At 42.8% G+C, this 19,694-nt stretch overlaps 1 protein-coding gene across 3 annotated transcripts in view; it reads right to left on the reverse strand.

Annotated features, from left to right (window-relative positions):
• slc12a7b (solute carrier family 12 member 7b) overlaps nt 1-19,694 on the reverse strand; it is a 132,781-nt gene that overhangs the window by 63,977 nt on the left and 49,110 nt on the right. For all 3 annotated transcript variants that reach the window (XM_084326624.1, XM_084326623.1, XM_084326622.1), the window contains exons 2-3: nt 11,555-11,649; nt 9,057-9,188 (exon numbers count right to left, since the gene is read on the reverse strand). In XM_084326624.1, coding sequence (XP_084182750.1) covers nt 9,057-9,188; nt 11,555-11,649 — 227 coding nt within the window. The remainder of the gene's footprint in view (nt 1-9,056; nt 9,189-11,554; nt 11,650-19,694) is intronic.

Raw genomic sequence — 19,694 nt, forward strand, 5'->3', positions numbered from 1 at the left:
TTCACAACACTTGTATAATGATGTATATAGGCTCAACAACAGACTTTGTGACCTAATTCCGACTTACCTTCCCTTAGATACAGTACATATAAAAAGTATTTTATAAAAGGGTAAGAATGTAAAGCTTTAGTGTGGTTTGTAGAGGTCCATGGGTAACACAATACAAATGCCATTAGCTCAAAAAGCGCTTAGGGCAGCAGTTGCTACTAAAATATGTGTAAGCTTGAGCGGCTATTTATTGTATCTTACCAATTTCATATTGTATTACATTTTTAGACTGATGGAATAAATAAATGTCTTAGGACCATTTAGTACAACTTGTTATAGTCTTGTTTTTTTTTTATCCACTTTTTTTTTCTCCTCCTATTTTTCTTGTATTTTCCTCCCATCCCAATTTAGTCATGCCAATTCCCCCCTCCCCTTCCTGGTCGTTGCACACATTTGCCCCCTACTTGCCTGTCTAGGGAGCCCTGAAGTCTATCACATGCTTCCTCCGATACATAGGAGACAGCCAGCAGCCTCTTTTCACCTGGCAGCGAGGACTCTCATTGGGCGAGTGTAACGCGTGGGAGGGCACACTACCTCACCCAGATCCCTTCCTCGCTGTGCAGGCGCCCTGACCGACCTGAGTCGCTGTTTACAACGACCAGAATACCACCCCACCGGCTTCCCACCCGCTGACTCTGCCAATTGTGTCAGTATGACGACCGGCCAAGCCGGAGGCACCGCTGACAGCTGGATTCGATACCAGTGTCTCTGCGGTGGTAGACAGGCACTTAGTCCGCTGCACTACCCGGCCGCTCTAACTTGTTATAGTCTTGTGTACTATATAATACATGCACTTTTTTCAAATCTAGACAACAATATTATTTTAACCCTTTCACGACCACACAACAGAAGGTTAACCCTTTCACTACCACACTACAGAAGGCCTTTCACTACCACACTACAGACGGTCCCATCTTGTGAAAGGGTTGTCGTGTGGCAGTGAAAGGGTTAACCAGGGTTCGAAATTAACGGGGGCTTGGGGCATAATGCCCTTGAAAATGGATAAAATGCCCTCGAAAATCAGTTAAGGGGGGCACTTAATGCCCCCGACAGTTTACTAATTATATATATATATATATTTATCCGGTAATGGAGCGTCTGTGTATCGTATACGGTTCAGATGACGCGCAAATAAAAAAAAATCATTTGGCGGAGCCGGTGTTCTGCACTGGCTGCAGCAGCAGCCAGGTGCTAGTCAGTTTGTGTAAAAATGGCACGCACAATATAAATCAATCTTCATTACGACTTTAAAAACATAGCCATTAACATTACATAGGCCTACACACATCTTGCCATAGCGTTAGCAGTTTGTACAATGTTTGTAGCTGTTAGCTAGCTAGCCCTTCACAACAACAGCTAACACCGTAGCTACTAGCTACTGTAGCAGAGGAGGAAATGGGAGTCTGAGAGGCGGGGTGTTTAAAGACAATGATAGGCGTTTATTCAACATCCAAGAAGGCTAACATACAACTGTGTTTTACTAACTCCAACCGGGACTATTGCCGCTTTCGCGCTGCTTGTTGACGTTATGAACTGCTCCTAACGTGACCGGAGCTGAAGGTGGCGGTGCCACACGCTAAAATGTCCGTGGGGACCCGGCGCCAACCCATAGATAGTTCCAACTCACCGAATTACGTAATCCACCACAGTTGCACTCAATATTTAAATAATGTTAGTCTAAATATATGTAGACAGAAACATAATAATTTCAAGCAGAAAACGAATCTTTCCATTAAGAACTGACAAGCAGGGAATTTAAACATGGTTGACATTGTTTTTGTGTGTTTATATTAATTAAAGAAAGGAAAGTCTAGTGCTGGCTGAGCATATTGTTTGTTTGCACTAAATTAATACTTTGACAAATGTAGCCTATATTTTTCAGTCAGTTCGGTCTTTGTGTGCCAAACATTATTTAAGGCTGTAAACACTGTAAACCTTTTATTTTATTTTTAATAAATGAGAAACATGTTTAGATTTGAGTGTTATAGAAAAAGAAAGCAATACGCTTGGACCAGCACTCACAGATTTTGGTATATTTAATTGCAGCCTGAAACAAACATGTTTCGGAACGATTATGTTCCGAAACATGTTTGTTTCAGGCTGCCATTAAATATACCAAAATCTGTGAGTGCTGGTCCAAGCGTATTGCTTTCTTTTTCTATTATACTCGACGGGATTTCAGCACCCAGTGTTATAATTTGTGAGCGCAGTCTATCTTGACTTTTAGATTTGAGTGTTAAATTTTTTTTAATAAAAATTAACGTATATCGAACTGAAAACCGTGACCCCAAATTCGTGATATGAACCAAACCTTCCATTTTGTGAACCGTCCCACCCCTACCGTTTATCATAAAAATTCAGTGCCCCCGAAATACAAAAAAAAGCCCCCGAAAATCAATTAAGGGGGGCAAAAAAAGCCCTTGAAAAAAAATTTTAATTTCTAACCCTGGGGTTAACCATTTGGTAGTGTGGTAGTGAAAGGGTTACATACTATCTGCTTAGTGTCTGGGCCCCTATTCTCAAGTTTCAGATGACTCATCAGGGTGTCCCATTTCACCATATCTGCATTATGTCTTATATTGACTGTACTTGTATTTTAACCGATTTGTGAATAAACTGAAACTGAACTAAACTGAACTGAAGTCAGCGACACAAATACTACACAGCATCAATGAGACATTCGCGATGAGAATCATAATATCGTAAAATGATAATCTCTCGCCATAGCTGTCAAAATGAACCCACAAAGCATTCAGAGATATCACTGAAGTGCTATTCATACAGGGATAAAAAAAAAAAGGAGAAAGATCAAAATGTACAAATCACAACATGTAATGATAACAACCCATGTCAGACCATCCCAGGATGCCTGCGTCAGAACAAACAGGTCCTATGAAACAAGATGCATTGATCCTCAGGCTGCATCTGAAAACACACAGGTTTATTCTTTTGCACCATGTTGACCTCTCATACTGTGACGCAGCAACTATTTCGCCTTGGCTCCATAATGAATAAATAAGTCACTTGCATTCAACAGAAACTTTGTTCTCTCTGATGGAACAGCATCAAGGGTCCGTCAAGCCAATGATTTTCTGAGAAAAATACTCTGTATTTAAGGTAAAAAATACACTGGGATATCCTCAGATCGAGCAGCACAAGCGAACATTGTGGGCGCCGTTAAAAGCTCACTTTCCTAGGCAATGTGAAGGCGGACTGAACTTCATTGATCAACAAAACATGGATGCTTGATATCTCTGGAGGCTTGAGTTATGAAACATAAATGGAGAATTTACAATACCAATACCCAAAGGCAGAATACAGTAAACAATACCACCCTACATATATGACAACGTAACTTTAAACCATATACGCCGCCATCACCCAAAAAGACATTCCTTCGATAAAATTGCAGTTTCGCAACAGCTCCAAGACACAAGGACTATATATATATAATACCAGATATTTCAGAAAATTTACAATGTCACAATAGATTAAGCGCTCGCTTTAGATTCCATTCCACATCACCTTTTTTTCGCAATATCCCAGTGGAAAAATAAATGAACAGGGCTTTCCCACTGGTCCTGACCAAGGAGATGGGGGGGGGGGGGGTCAGCTTAATCTGCTTTAGCTTTTAACCAATATTTTTCTCGGAGCCAATGGGAGATGCCCGTAGCATGTCTCATGCAAAGAACAGGATGGCCAATTGGCACGGGACCGGGGCTGTGGTTTCAGGACCGGGGCTGTGGTTTCGGAGGCCTCAGTACGGGACCGGGGCTGTGGTTTCGGAGGCCTCAGTACGGGACCGGGACTGTGGTTTCGGAGGCCTCAGTACGGGACCGGGGCTGTGGTTTCGTAGGCCTCAGTACGGGACCGGGGCTGTGGTTTCGGAGGCCTCAGTACGGGACCGGGGCTGTGGTTTCGGAGGCCTCAGTACGGGACCGGGACTGTGGTTTCGGAGGCCTCAGTACGGGACCGGGGCTGTGGTTTCGGAGGCCTCAGTACGGGACCGGGGCTGTGGTTTCGGAGGCCTCAGTACGGGACCGGGGCTGTGGTTTCGGAGGCCTCAGTACGTCGCTTGGCAGCACTCAATAATCAACTAGGATGCAGTAAAAAACTTAAAACCAGATTCTCAAACATAAACATAAAAACTGACAACACGCTCATCACAGACAAGCTGGATGTAGCCAATTACTTAAACATTTTCTTCACAAACATAGCCACAACACTGGTAAACAAACTACCCTCCCACTCAGGGCTTTATGGGGTAGAACACATAGTAGCTTTCTACAAAAACCTAGGGGTCCGCAAGGACGACTTCAAGCTGGAAATGGTAACAACAGATGAGGTACTCAATAAACTGAGCGCCCTCCAACCTAACAAGGCCACTGGCCATGACAACATCCCCTCCAAATTCCTCAGAGACTCAGCAGCCGCCATCACACCAATCATCACACACATAATAAACCTCTCCATAAAACAGGGACACGTCCCCAAGGACTTCAAAATTGCGAGGGTGACCCCTCTGCACAAAAAGGGCAGCAAATTAGACCCAGGCAACTACCGCCCTGTTTCTATTCTCACCTCCATCTCGAAAGTCATGGAAAAAATAGTCTACGAACAGGTCGAAAAGTACCTAGCGGAAAAAAATCTAATCTACGAATTCCAATCTGGCTTCAGAACATCCCACTCCACTGACACATGCCTTCTCTATTTGAATGACCACATCAAACAAGAGGTGGACGCAGGCAAATACTGCGGCATGGTCATGCTGGACCTACAAAAGGCCTTTGACACGGTCAATCACTCCATTCTGATTGACAAGCTAAAAGCAATTGGTTTTGATAGTCTATCAGTGAGCTGGATGCAATCCTACCTTGAGGGGAGGGAACAGATGGTGGAGGTAAACGGTACCCTATCCCCCCCCCTCACAGTGAGCTGTGGTGTTCCACAAGGAAGCATACTAGGACCGCTACTGTTCCTAATTTATGCAAATGACATGTCGTCAGCTTGTGACTGCAACTTGTTCCTGTTTGCGGACGACTCAGCCCTGCTGGTCTCTGACAAGAACAAGTTACAGGTTGAAAAAACCCTCAGCTCGGAACTAGGCAGAATCTGCATATGGCTCGCTGATAACAAACTATCATTACACATGGGCAAAACAGAGTCCATTCTCTTCGGTTCAAATAACAAACTCAGCAAGACCGACGGCTTCTCAGTTACAGTGGGTGACAATATTGTCACAAGGAAAGATGAAATTACCTACCTGGGGTCCATCCTAGAGGCTAATCTCTCCTGTGACAAAATGGCATCCAATGTAATAAAAAAAGTCAACCAACGAACTCGATTCTTGTACCGGATCTCCTCTCTGGTAAACAAGAACACCCTGAAGACTCTGGCAGGAGCACTCATTCAGGGGTACTACGACTATGCTTGCACCTCATGGTACCAAAGCACCTCAAAGGCGCTAAAAACAAAATTACAAACATCTCAAAACAAACTGGTCAGACTACTGCTTGACCTTACTCCTAGAACCCACCTCACCCCTGCCCACTTCGACAACCTAGGATGGCTTAGAGTAGACGACAGAGTACAACAACTTGCAATGGGCCTGGTCTACAAGATACACTACACGACCAAGGTACCCATGTACATGTCAAAATACTTCCCAAAGGTCAGTGAATACCACGATCACAACACCAGAGGGAGCTCCACAAATCATGTCAAACCCAGATTCGGCTCAAATAAGGGACTAAACACGTTTCGCAATTATGCCACATCAATGTGGAACGCCCTACCCAAAGCTGTAAAGGAATGTGGATCACTACCCACTTTCAAAACCTCTCTCAAGGGACACCTACGGGAGACTGCAATTCAACACTGGCCCCTGTAAATATCCTAACCCAATCATTCCAACCTCCATTTACCTAGTATGGTTTTGTCAATAGTTCAATGTACAATTGTGTTTGTTTGTACAGTGTCTCCTCCCCCCCCCCCTCAATGTACAGTGTTACTTGTTTATACAGTGTGCCCCCCGCCCCCCCCCCAACCACCTCCAATGTAAATTACCCAGTATGGTTGTCAATATCCCAATGTACCCAACCCCCCCCACCCAACCTCCAATGTACAGTTTCTACGTCAAATGTATATACTCCCTTTTCTTGACTCCTTCTGTATCACAAACAGTACTGTATTTGCAAATCTGGTATGTCATAAATGTATAGATGTAGCAGTACTGACTATCTGTATGTCATGTATGTCATATATGTCTATATGAATTGAAAATGGGGGACCCTGATGGAAACAAGACAAACGTCTTTCTCAGGTCTGCATCCCCTTAACAATTGTATGTATTGAGCCGTACTGTATTGTACCCATTCTGCAATCTGTTAAATAAAGTTTTCATTCATTCATTCATTCACTGTGGGCAAGTTTGATTTTTCTTTTTCTAACAAGGAGCTGGTGTGTGAACGAAAACTTGAGAGAACGAGCTCCCGGCAGGGAGAGCAACATGTAGAAGCGGTCAGTGGCGGTATGGTGGAAGTACACTAAGCTTGTGTTGAGTCACTAATGCGGAGCTACCGGCTTGTATCACAGTGAACCCATATGTACAGTTCAAATTCGTATCAACAGATTTAGTTCCAAACCAAGTGTTTGTTGGCAGTGTCATATTATCTAACAAGAGTCCACTATTTAACCATGTTAATATGCTCTAGCATTTAATTTCCTCCTTAACGTTGTGTCTGGATTATTCAGTAGGACACCCTTGTGTGATTTTAAACCACAGGGCACAGATACCCTTCAAACAGTACCATTTTAATTAATTGGTTCCTCCTGTTTCACAACTACTCAGACCTAAGTCCATTCACTACTAGTTGTAACCATTTGCTTGACCACTACTAGTTGTAACAAATTAAATAAAATAAAATAAAGAAGAAATGAATAAAAGAAAATAGAAGAAAAAAGAAAATAATAATAATAATAATAATAATAATAATAATAATAATAATAATAATAATAATAATAATAATAATAATAATAATAATAATAATAATAATAATAATAATAATAATAATAATAATAATAATAATAAGATAAAGATTTTTTTTAAGGGTTTAGTCCTTAGTCTAGATTAGAACTTTTTTTTAAAGCCTCCATGTATTCAGTTTTTCCGTTCTGGACAATATTAGCAATTCATATGTTGTTGAATTTGATGCATATTGAACATTCTATAAGGAGACATAAGGACATAATTATGGGACCATGCTGGTTGCAGTGGCTGCTTCTACACCAGATGTGGCTTGAGTTATTCTAACTCTGACCACAGGGTGATTGTTGTTTTCCTGTGGTTACTGTGGTTTGACAGTGGCTTTCCATAAGCACAAAAAGTCATATTAACTCATTCAGCGCCGGCCATTATCCTTATCCCATTCTAGCTAGGCCACGCTTTAAAGATAGGGGTGAGTCACCTTGTTTGTAGACCTATATCTATATTCTATATTATAGCTATGGAGACAATACTATGGTCATTTGACAGTCAGTATCTTCCGTCGAACATGCAAAAAAGAAGAAATGTTTTCATGTATACGTTTGCGCCTTATCCCGTGGTGAATATTGTATCATTTCAGAGTGATCCGGGCTAATTCCTGAAAAGCTGAGTTATAGGGCGCTACGTGAATTTTGCTAAAAGCATTGGCGTTTCATCCCTGGACACGCTACTATTTCCAAATCAAATGTATATAATAGGTATTATGTTTCATCATGAAAGGGGGGGGGGGGGGGGGGGGGTCGTTTCTGATGCTTTGATTGCCAGTAACGGCATTTGTTTTGAACACCACACACACTGATCAGCCGGATCAATATGAAATCATTGCAGGATCAAGGTGGAATTGACGTCAGATAGTCCTTACCTTTGATCGGGGCTATTCCAAAAAGAATATTGCAATTGTTTGATCGCGATTTTCAGTATTGATGTCTATCTGGTCCACGACATAATCCGGCACAACACATGCATAGAGTGTCCTGGACACGTTTCAATGTGATCGAGTCCCTGGACTAAAATGCTCCTCCCGGTGGGGTTTAAATGTAACGCATGGTTTACTGCTCTCGATACTGCCACCTAGCAGGATCTGGCCGGTACTGCACCCTTGGGGTCCCAGTATGCCTTTTAACGGCAACATACAGGTCTGTGACATTGAATAGAATATTAAAATCGGAAAAAAAAAACGTATATATAACGTGCTGAACGGTTGGCGACATGTTCTGTGACTCGAAAGCTTGGCTGCATCACTCAACTGTTTTCAACTGAAGTAAAGCCCGCCTTGAGGAAACTTGAATAACTAGTTGAGGAAATAGTGTCTGCAATGAGTCTACATCGTCCTCACAAGAGAAGGATAGAAGTCAGGTTAAAAATAGTCTAAATCAGCACAGACCCCGATACCTGCTACAGCTATGCCCCACCCCCTTCCTTTTCCTATTTGTTTACATGTTCTATTAATCTTTTTTTTTTTTTTTTTTAACTTTGACCAGTCAGCTGGTTCTTTTCACGTTTATCGCTTTTTATGGTCAAGTATGACCGACAGAAACAGGTTGAATGGGGGTATAGATGGGGGGGAAAGACACTCTGAGAAAATACGGCTAGTCCGGGAGTCGAACTCGCTACCCCAGATCCGTGACGCGCACGGTTGTCCCCGACGCCGAAATAGCGTTCGAGGTACGCGGTGAGCTACTGGAGCTCCCCCGTTCTATTAATCTTTTATATATAAGTTTGTACATTTTAAAATGTGAATAAACAGATTTTTACATACAAATAATAATCAAAACGCCCCTTTAAGTGAAGATATAGGGGTACACCGGGGAGAAAACCCTTCAGATGATGACAGGTTTGATGACATCAAACAACAAACACAAGGGTTGGTATAGTCAATCACTGATCAGAAGGGAGAGGTGAAGAGAAAACAAGACGAGACAAGACAAGACGAGACGAGACGAGACGAGACACTCTACTGTACCTTGACAGTTTTCTTCTTGGGCCCTTCATCGTCATCGGCCTCCTCGTGCTCCTGCGCCCCCTGGGTGAGGTTGGTGTAATTCGCCAGCTTGTTGAGGAGAGACGCCACCATGGGGTTGCTCTCCATCTCCTCCTGTGGACCGGGAATCAACACAGACCCCTTTAGCATGCCATGGCGTGCAAACACACCCGTCCTCAGACAAACAATGTATTCAAAATGTATTATCTAAAGATGGCATGGTCATTCATAGTTAAACTTTTGGATTGACTTTACAACTGAGTTATATATGTGTCTTCAGTGCAATGGTTTAAAGGTAATTTTGGTGGGTGCAAGCGTGGCTCAAACGTATGGACTCTCTCCAGGCACACGGCCTTGACTGGTATAGTAGTAGAAGACACCAGCACTCACAGATAATGTAAGTAAATGTATCTGTTAATGCAACGATACCATGACAATTATTGTGCTATTTTACCATTATGTCACATTGTAAATGGAACACAATTGTGTTGTAGTAATTGTAAAATTCAGTTGATGAACATCATAATTGTTGTCTTTTAATTTACCACACAGCCGTTGCAATGGCTGGACATAATAATACACTAACTTCAATATCCAGATGGCCAATTGACCAAATAGTCCTATGCAGAAGGAAAAACTCCATGGTGGAGAACGCAGACATTTTATTTTTGGCAGTCAGCCGTCCAGGACCGAGAGGATGTTAGAAAGAGCACGGCTGGATCAACGACGCACCGAGTAGAGAAAATAGATTTCAAATGAATGAACTGACTTTATTCCTGGGGCTCTATAGTAGGGTAAAGTGACCATGTGAGGTGAGCGTGAGGGCAGCCAAAAGGCATTGGCAGTCAATCTGACTATACTTCCAGGAGAACACTGGTATAATAATTATTGCCAACACGGTCCAAACAAACCAAGGCTGGTGAGTATGAGAAATACACCACATGGTTTACTTTTAGACTGTTCATAGACAATGTAAACAAATTAGTTTGCAAATAAAATACAATACATTCAATGAAATTAGGCCTCATGTTATCATTTAAGCTGCTATATGGGTATGGTGTTCACACTGCCACAATTGTGTACTGTATAAGCATCCGATATGGACTCTTTAATAAATCTCAGATATGGATATTATACACCCTAGGGATGTGCCTGACTGACCAAAATCATTTTTTGAATATTCTACTGTTCTTAAGACCGAATACCCCCCCTCCTCCCCCAATTTAATTTCAGTTTCAGTTTAAATTCAGTTAAAATGTTCAGTTTCAGTTAAATTCAGTTATTCTTTTTAATAGAATGGATCATTAAAATCAAAGGGTATTGCACATAAAGAACCTGAAGTTCAAATAATCCTTCAGAACGTTGATCGATTCAGCTGACCGACAATAAATCAAAATTACACCATTCACCATCGTAGCCTATAATAACAGCATTGCATTGGCCTATCAACCGGTTTTAATAAACAAACAGTAGCATGTGCATCTTTTAGATCAATTAGGCTATGAAAATTAGGCTGCCTCTAAATATAAAAATGAATTAAATAAGAATAGTTTGCTTCCCTTTTATTTTTATTTTTAAATTATATATAAAATAAATTAATTCGACTCAGACATGAAAATGTAATGTGGAGACTGGCACGACTATTAGAATATTCTAACTCGGGGCGGCTGATTGGCGCAGTGGGCAAGGCGCTCGCCACCAACGCAGGAGACGCTGGGTTCGAGCCCAGCTCTCGGCGTTGCTACCGGCTGGCCGGTCGTTCATACTAACACAATTGACAAGTGTTAGAGGGTGGGAAAGCCGGTGGGTGGGGATTGGACGTTGTGGACAGCGACTCCTACAGGTCGGTTTGGTGACGCCGGTGCGGCGGAAGCAGGAAGTAACGGGGGCAGCGCGAGCCTCCCACGCGTTACTCCTCGCCACTGAGAGTTCGAGCTGCTGCGGTGAAAAGATGCGACAGGCTGCCTCCTCGTGTACCGGAGGGGACACGTGATGCAAGGCTTCTGTCCTCACTACAGCCGACCAGTGGGAGGCATAGTCTAGCAACGTCAAGACAGGGGAGGGAAGAATTGGATAATACGAAATTGGGATGGGAGAAAAATAGAAAATGGGGAGAAAAAGTACAAAAAAAATTATATTCTAACTCGTCCCTAATACACCCCAGGTGCTGCTATGGAGAAATGGAGGTGTTAATCGCGTTTCAGTCAAATTGTGTAATATTTGAGTCTAGAATAAATGTGCGATATTGAGAAATGACTGACCCACTGTTAGGGTCTGGTGTTTCACCACGGTGGCTTAAGGGCATGTTGTCACAATGAAGGCATTCAAATCCAAAATTAGATAAAAAAAAATATATATACACCTTCTTTCACAAAATTATAATGGATAACAGATTTTCTTCTCTGTCCAAAATGGATGCAATTTTTAATTAATATTTTTAAATAATATCCCACTGTCACACACTTGTACAAGAGAGTTACCTCAAACAGGGCCATGTTCTTGCCATCGTAGCTGTTTTGCTTGTCATTGTCTGTGTTGTTGATAAAAGGACTGCTTTCCTTTCGTATGCCATCGCCTGAGGAAACAGAGGACAGACATGGATTTAGTTTTTTAACCTGAGGAAACAGAGGACAGACATGGATTTCGTTTTTTAACCTGAGGAAACAGAGGACAGACATGGATTTAGTTTTTTAACCTGAGGAAACAGAGGACAGACATGGATTTAGTTCTTTAACCTGAGGAAACAGAGGACAGACATGGATTTAGTTTTTTAACCTGAGGAAACAGAGGACAGACATGGATTTAGTTTGAACTATATTAAAGGGGCCCTTCACTGAAAAACAATGCCAATTTATTTTGCACATAATCTCACACACATCCAAAAACTCTAAACAGTTATGCACACATTAATTTTGTTTGGCTATTTTTTCATCTACATAATTTCATTGAGCTGTATTTAATACAACACAAGGATTAAATATCCCTAAATGTATCTAAATTAATGTGTGTGAAATGTGCAAAATAAATCAGTTTTTTGGTGAAGTGCCCCTTTAATTCGGCAGGTATTTGGTTTGGTGCTGTGCACCTCATATTGTGGTCCTACAGTACCTACTTCTGCCGTTGTCTCCATTTCCTGTAGCTGAACTTCATTATAAAGATGCTAACTTTATTCTTTATTCTTATTCCTGTTAGCTTTCGCTACAGCGGACGCTAATCTTCCTGGGGTCCACAAGAAATTACACAAATTAGTCTCTAGACAAATTACATGGAAGGTCAAAGTGAATAAAAATAATCAGATAACTTAAACAAAGCATGAACAGAGATGATCAAACAAACGAATGAGTTGAAAACCTAAAACATCACAGCAGGTGGCATCATTCTCTCTCATTAGTCTCTGTTGTGTGGTCTCTCTCATTAGTCTCTGTTGTGTGGTCTCTCTCATTAGTCTCTGTTGTGTGGTCTCTCATTAGTCTCTGTTGTGTGGTCTCTCATTAGTTTCTGTTGTGTGGTCTCTCTCATTAGTCTCTGTTGTGTGGTCTCTCTCATTAGTTTCTGTTGTGTGGTCTCTCTCATTCGTTTCTGTTGTGTGGTCTCTCTCATTAGTCTCTGTTGTGTGGTCTCTCTCATTAGTCTCTGTTGTGTGGTCTCTCTCATTAGTTTCTGTTGTGTGGTCTCTCTCATTAGTCTCTGCTGTGTGGTCTCTCTCATTCGTTTCTGTTGTGTGGTCTCTCTCATTAGTCTCTGCTGTGTGGTCTCTCTCATTAGTTTCTGTTGTGTGGTCTCTCTCATTAGTCTCTGTTGTGTGGTCTCTCTCATTAGTCTCTGTTGTGTGGTCTCTCTCATTAGTTTCTGTTGTGTGGTCTCTCTCATTAGTCTCTGTTGTGTGGTCTCTCTCATTAGTTTCTGTTTGAGTGATCTTTTGAATAGGTATTTGCTTCTGCTGTGTTTTAATGTGTGTAGGTAATGAGTCCCACTGGCTGGAGGCTCTATAAATGACTTGAGTTTTTAAGCTGATTTGTTTTTGGCTTTAGAAGGTCAACATGACCCCGCACTGACCAGTCTAGTGTGACGACTGTGTGTTAGACCTGTCTGTACAAAGAAGTCCGGTTTTCTGCCTACGATCGCTTTTTCGGGCAAATATGAGAAGACTAGATATTAATTTAGCCTCAGTGGTCTACCAAGACTACAGTGCCTCTTTGCAACATTCGTTTTAGAAGAGCAGTGAACAGCTCATCCTGCGACTCTACCACACCAGCGTACGGTAGGCACCCTATAGGTGTGAGAGAACAGGTGCCTGTGTCACCTGGTAGGCACCCTATAGGTGTGAGAGAACAGGTGCCTGTGTCACCCGATTCCTAATTGATGGTGTTACAGAGAGAGCATCATAGCAATACTCTGCCACCTTTTTACAAATGAGATCGTCCAATATGATTTGGAAGTACTTTAGTTTTTATAACTTGCTGTATTGCACCCTGCACCCCCATCTCTCCCCATGGATAGATTCAACTGGGAGTCCCTGGCATGCATTCCTCTAGTGAGTATGGATATACTAGTGTGGATATACCCAAACACAATAAATACAATTTTAAAAATCCTTTGCATCTAGTTCCAACCGCTGGGAGCAGCTAATTGGAAGGAGGATTGACCAAAGGAAGTCTTCTTTAACAGGTGTCTCAAATAAAGAGGGGTCAGACCAAGGAGGGTTTTGTAAATTAGTGTAAGCAGTGTAATTTATCTTTGAGAGTGTAACAATGGTCAATTTACAGACGTGTATTCCGCGATGTGTTCACTTATATCATCCTTATAATAAAGACATCTGTAAAGAAACGGAACAGTGGAAAGTAAACACAGGCTACAAACCAGCCAAAATAAGACCATACGATTAGTCCTAAATCTGCCACCTCGAACCCATATTGAGCCATGTCACTTCAATGAGGTGGGATGGCTCCCTGTGGAGCAGAGGGTCTCCTTTCTGAAACTGAGACATATGTATAAAATGTTAAATGGATCTGCCCCCAGATATTTATGCTCTCGCATTGTCCTGCGTGGTCAGAAAATTGTGTTGTCTATTTTATCTACTTGTTGTATCTATCTTATCTTCTTAACTCTTTCTTTGTGATTTATTGTATTCTTCTTGGGACCATGTTGGAAACAAGTCGACAGACTTTCACATGTTATCCTTGTACCCCTTGTTTTTATACTTTTGTATAAATTGTATGTACTAAATAAAAATCAAATAAAAATCAAATCAACAAGGAACGTTGTGTTTTTCCTTCAGAGCTGACAGATTTTGAAGGCCAATAGTAATATCTCCCTTTTTAGATACAGTGTCACGAGGTCATAGGAAGTTGAAAGGCAAAATCAGCCAGCTGGCAGCGTCCTCGTTGCCTAGAAACACAAGATGAATCGTGCAGCGTATGCACTGTGCACGACAACTTACACATCGTACCAGATGCTAAGCAAAGCAAAACAACTAAATCTTGGAAACAACCATCTGTCACTCAACCAAAGAGGAACCCCTTCTGCCTGAGTCAGATATTCAAGCTTACAATAGCCGTCCGTCATGGTGAGGCTTCACAGTAGGGGTGTGCAGAGAACTGTGCTTTGAAGCAAAGCCTCGTTTTATATGCACATCACAAGACCACGCCTCCTCTGATGACAACAGAAGTTGCTTCAATTGTTGTTCCAACATAATACATTTTTTTTTATTCAGTCATAAATTGCTTATTGTGGTCGAATGTTAATGTCATGATTATGATATAGGCTGAGGGGGTGTGGCCTTCTGTTCACTAGACACCATAGATGCTTGATTGTTAAGGACCAGGTTGTTGTCCTTGCTCTCTCAGTCCTGTGCTTTCAGTCGTATAAATGTCATAACGTAACCAGAGATGTTGGTGGACATGTAGCAAGGCCCTTCAGCCATAGTCCATCATCTGGCTCTATTCTGCCATAGAGCCCAACTCATTTATCAAACTGATGAGTTTTTGATGAGCTATCTTCTTGATAGACGGTACCTTGTGATGTATTAGAAGCTTCAACTAGCCCTCCGCTTGACCCAAAACCAATATCTATTACATTCCGCTCTGAGCTAAAAACAAACAGGCCGACTAATGCTTCTAAACCCGGGGAGGATGTCAATACGAGAAGATATATGAGGCGCCGTGGCAGTGCCAAGGCTATCGAAGAGCAGCCTGCCAAGAGATTACTCTTACTTAAGTCACTCTAGTCTCTCATTTCCAATCTGCAGTCTAGCGTCGTTAGTGCCAGGCCGGCTAACCGATACCATCAACAGAGGAAAGCGTGTTTCTGCCAAGCACACGACCAGCGTGGAGTTCTCTACAAGGTCAACAGGGAGAATCTAAAGTGTGTGTAAAGAGGAGCGGGAGTGGGAGCGGGAGCGGGAGCGGGAGCGGGAGCAGGAGCGGGAGCGGGAGCGGGAGCGGGAGCGGGAGAAGAAGAACAGTTACAGTACTATGGCAGGACAGGATTGATTTCAGCTGATAGTCTTTTCAAGTCAACGCTCAAGAAAGTCTTTATGAAAAGGACAGCTGTGATAATTGCACAAAGTCACACAAAATGCATATTGGCCCTATAACTTAAAATCTCAATCATAATGTGTAAATTATATAACAAGCTATGACATCTCTTCAGACACAAGTGACACAAAGCCTAATATTCTATTAGGTCTGTAACCTAACACAGAGCAAACAACCATCGCCATAGTATTATACACACTATAATATTCCTGACATATCCCGTTAAAGGCAACTGTCTGACCTGCTGCTGAATGGTATGACTGGTGGAAACCCCGTGTCCATTCAAGAGACAAACGCACCCCCTCTCTCCCCTGGATGTTCAGCATGGAGTGTGGTGAGATGGTTCCCTGTGTGTTCTGAACCGCCCGCAGCGACTCACACAGCCGCTCCACGTCAGGCACGAGTCACCTACAGATGCTATAGCAACCTCCAGTCAGAACATTCTAGAACCAAACTGTGAGTCCCACCGGGCCTTTCCATCCCGGCATTCCACACAATCACACGCTAAAGCAAATGTTTTAGAACATAGGGGGGAGGGGGGGGGGGGTCCTGTCAAGCTTGTATGCTGCTAGCTAGGTCAGCTGGATGCACCCTGTAAACAGACGTCAAATGGACTGCATTTACTGTATATACATGTAGCACTTTTATCCAACAGGGCTCGACAACTTCACCCACCCTTCCGATTACCAGATGACCGCCCTGTCTCCCGTGTGCTTGTGCGTGTTGTATGCATGCATGCCTGTATGTGTGTGTGTATTCCCTGCTCTGTGAGCATGATGATCGATGTATTTGGGATAAAAGGTGATTCTGTCTAACAATGTGCACTCAATGACTGTCAGCCCACCCTTTCCTCCGTGTTCCAATCTAGTGATTATTAATCATCATTTTCATCATTTGTGATGTTAGCACAGAACATGATTAACTCATTTAGCTCAAAGCCAGAAACAAGATTTCTATTTGTCGTTTTGTTTTTTTGATTATTATTATTCTAAATAGTCAGACAGACCTTGGTGTGTGTTCCTGGGACCTCTGGGTAAGTTAGAATCGCCGTATCGCAGTATCGCCTACCTTTTGAACTGGGCTAGTTTAGTGTGGGGCCCCCCCATGCCGCAGTTGAGAGCACTAGAGAGGGAGCAGCAGTGAATAGAGAGGTACCAATGGCGATCGTGACTTTTGGAGATTATTATGAAGAGGACAAAACGATCACACTTATGGATGATAACGTGCGTTTTCAACAGACCACATTGGACTCAGCACTTCTGGTAAATCATAAAAATACTATAGTCAAACCGGCCGAGGAGGTAACATTATTTGTCGCCGAGTTGAGAGCTCCCTAGACTACAGCAAACTAACGTTCGGCAAAGACGATCACCTAGAGCGAACTATTGGAGATTATTATGAAGAGGACAAACAGTGACAAATCCATCCATAACATAAGGTGCGTTTTCACCAGACTATGTTGGATTCTAGTATTTTCCAACAGGCTGTTTGGATGTGCGTTCCTGGATGTAACGTTACCCTGGCGCTGCTAACGGGCCAACTAACGTTATATTTATTGATCCTGTTCTGACCCAAGACACTTGGAGCAAGAGTGGACAGGGTTTTGGTGGACCTGCTGACAAAGCTAACGTCTATTTTACCTAACTACATCATAAAAACATGCCCCCCCCCCCCCCCCCCCCCCCCCCTTTGGTGGCTTTGTGAATAGAAACATTCCATATATGGTCGCGTTTACCTTTGACCTGGAAATAATATAGGTTTCAGGCGAGCAACCTGCACGAAAATTTGCATGCTGCACAAAACACGTCATATCTTGCGTTCCAGAAAACGAGACTGGATTATTTTGAAACGGGACGATTTTCTGCATGGGATAGCGCACAAACGAAGGCATGTAGAAATAAAAAAGAATTCCCTGTTGGAGTATAAATAGTGCCTGTCAAATGAGCCATACTATTGTCTCCATAGCTATAATATAGAATATAAGATGGGTCTGCAAACATCATGAAAATTGTCAAAAAAGCTGGCTCCAGGGAGTAAAGATGGAAAAACAGCGTGGCAGTCAAAGAGTTAAAATATAAACAACCTTCTTCAGGGAGTTACAATATTCAATAGTGCCTGTCCAACCTTCTGACAGATACTGGAGAGGGAACAGTCTATAATGAATTAGCATAGGAAATTAACTGTTCATTCCTGTTAGCGTTTTGAATTGAGGTGACAGCAACCTAGTGGTAAGATAAATGGGTTTGCGATGGAAAGGTAAAGCAGTTCTAAGATAAGATAAGATATTCCTTTATTGATCCTCTTGGGGACATTTGGGCATCATAGCAGCATGGGGGAGGGGAGGTATGGGCAGGGTGATAGATAGCAATACAATTAAATCTGAATATACTGTAAAGATATGAGAAAAATAAACAGTGTAAACAATATAATTAAGCCCTGTCGGTTATAATTGAAATTTAATCTGAATATTATACACTATGAGTAAAAGTAAACAGTATACACAAGGTGCAGGTGAGGTTCTGTACCTAGTTGCTCCCCCCCCCCCCCCCCTCGCCCGCCCCCTCACTATAATTCCCCCCCCACCCGACTACATCCCCCTACCCCTGTCACTGCTTTCGTCCCTGCTGACTCCTTCTTCATTACAGACATCATGACCACCTCAAAGACCACTACCTGCTCCCTCGACCCCCTCCCCACCATTCTGACCAAGGCCTGCCTCCCTGCTCTCATCCCCCACCTCACTGCCCTCTTCAATCAGGCACTATCCCAAGGCCATGTTCCCTCTATCTACAAACTTGCCGCTGTCACCCTTATTCTTAAAAAGCCCACTCTTGACCCATCCAACCTCTCCAATTACCGCCCTATCTCCAACTTAGCATTTCTCTCCAAGACCCTAGAACGCATTGCCGCCTCCCAACTCCACTCCCATCTCCAGTCCAACAACCTCTATGAACCCCTTCAGTTTGGCTTCCATCCACCTCACAGCACCAAAAACGCCCTGGTCAAAGTCATCAATGATCTCCTCATCTCCGCTGATTCCGGTGCCCTCAAAATCCTGATTCTACTCGACCTTAGTGCAGCCTTTGACACAGTGTGTCACTCCATCCTCCTCCAAAGGCTGTACTGGGTGTTGAGGGCACTGCACTCGACTGGTTCACCTCCTACCTCACCGACAGGCAACAGTTCATCTCCCTCTCTGGTCACACTCTGCCTCCTCCTCTGTTACGCAGGGGGTCCCCCAAGGCTCAAGTTTCTTTATTAGTTGTCATACAAAAATACAGAATACTTTTTTTTTTATCCACTTTTTCTCCCCATTTTCTATTTTTCTCCCATCCCAATTTCGTATTATCCAATTCTTCCCTCCCCTGTATTGAACGTTGCTAGACCATGCCTCCCACTGGTCGGCTGTAGTGAGGATAGAAGCCTCGCATCACGTGTCCCCTCCGGTACACGAGGAGGCAGCCTGTCGCATCTTTTCACCGCAGCAGCTCAAACACTGTGGCGAGGAGTAACGCGTGGGAGGCTCACGCTGCCCCCGTTACTTCCTGCTTCCGCCACACTGGCGTCACCAAACCGACCTGTAGGAGTCGCTGTCCACAACGTCCAATCCCCACCCACCGGCTTTCCCACCCTCTAACACTTGTCAATTGTGTTAGTATGAACGACCGGCCAGCCGGTAGCAACGCCGAGAGAACCCAGCGTATCCTGCGTTAGTGGTGAGCGCCTTGCCCACTGCGCCAATCAGCCGCCCCAATACAGAATACTTTTATATGAAATGCTTTTTTCCGTTTATGCTCCTGAGAGTGTGCTAGATAAAAATAGATAAACTATCAAATAGAAAGTCAAGTATGTAAACAAAGTGTAAACAAAAGTGTTCAATATACATATACAATACAGAGTAGAAAAAATTTGTAACAGAGTTACAATTAGGGGTGTAACGATGCATCGATTAATCGAAATGCATCGATTCTAATGTGTTCGATTCAATGCATCGATTTGAATATGTTAGAATCGATTATAATTTTATGTTTTTTTTTTTTTTGTGTATTGTTTTTATTGACCTATAGTCCATTCATGCTGAGTG

Source organism: Notolepis coatsorum, assembly GCF_963971535.1.
Source record: "Notolepis coatsorum genome assembly, chromosome: 12".
In the NCBI taxonomy this organism is placed as follows: domain Eukaryota; kingdom Metazoa; phylum Chordata; class Actinopteri; order Aulopiformes; family Paralepididae; genus Notolepis; species Notolepis coatsorum.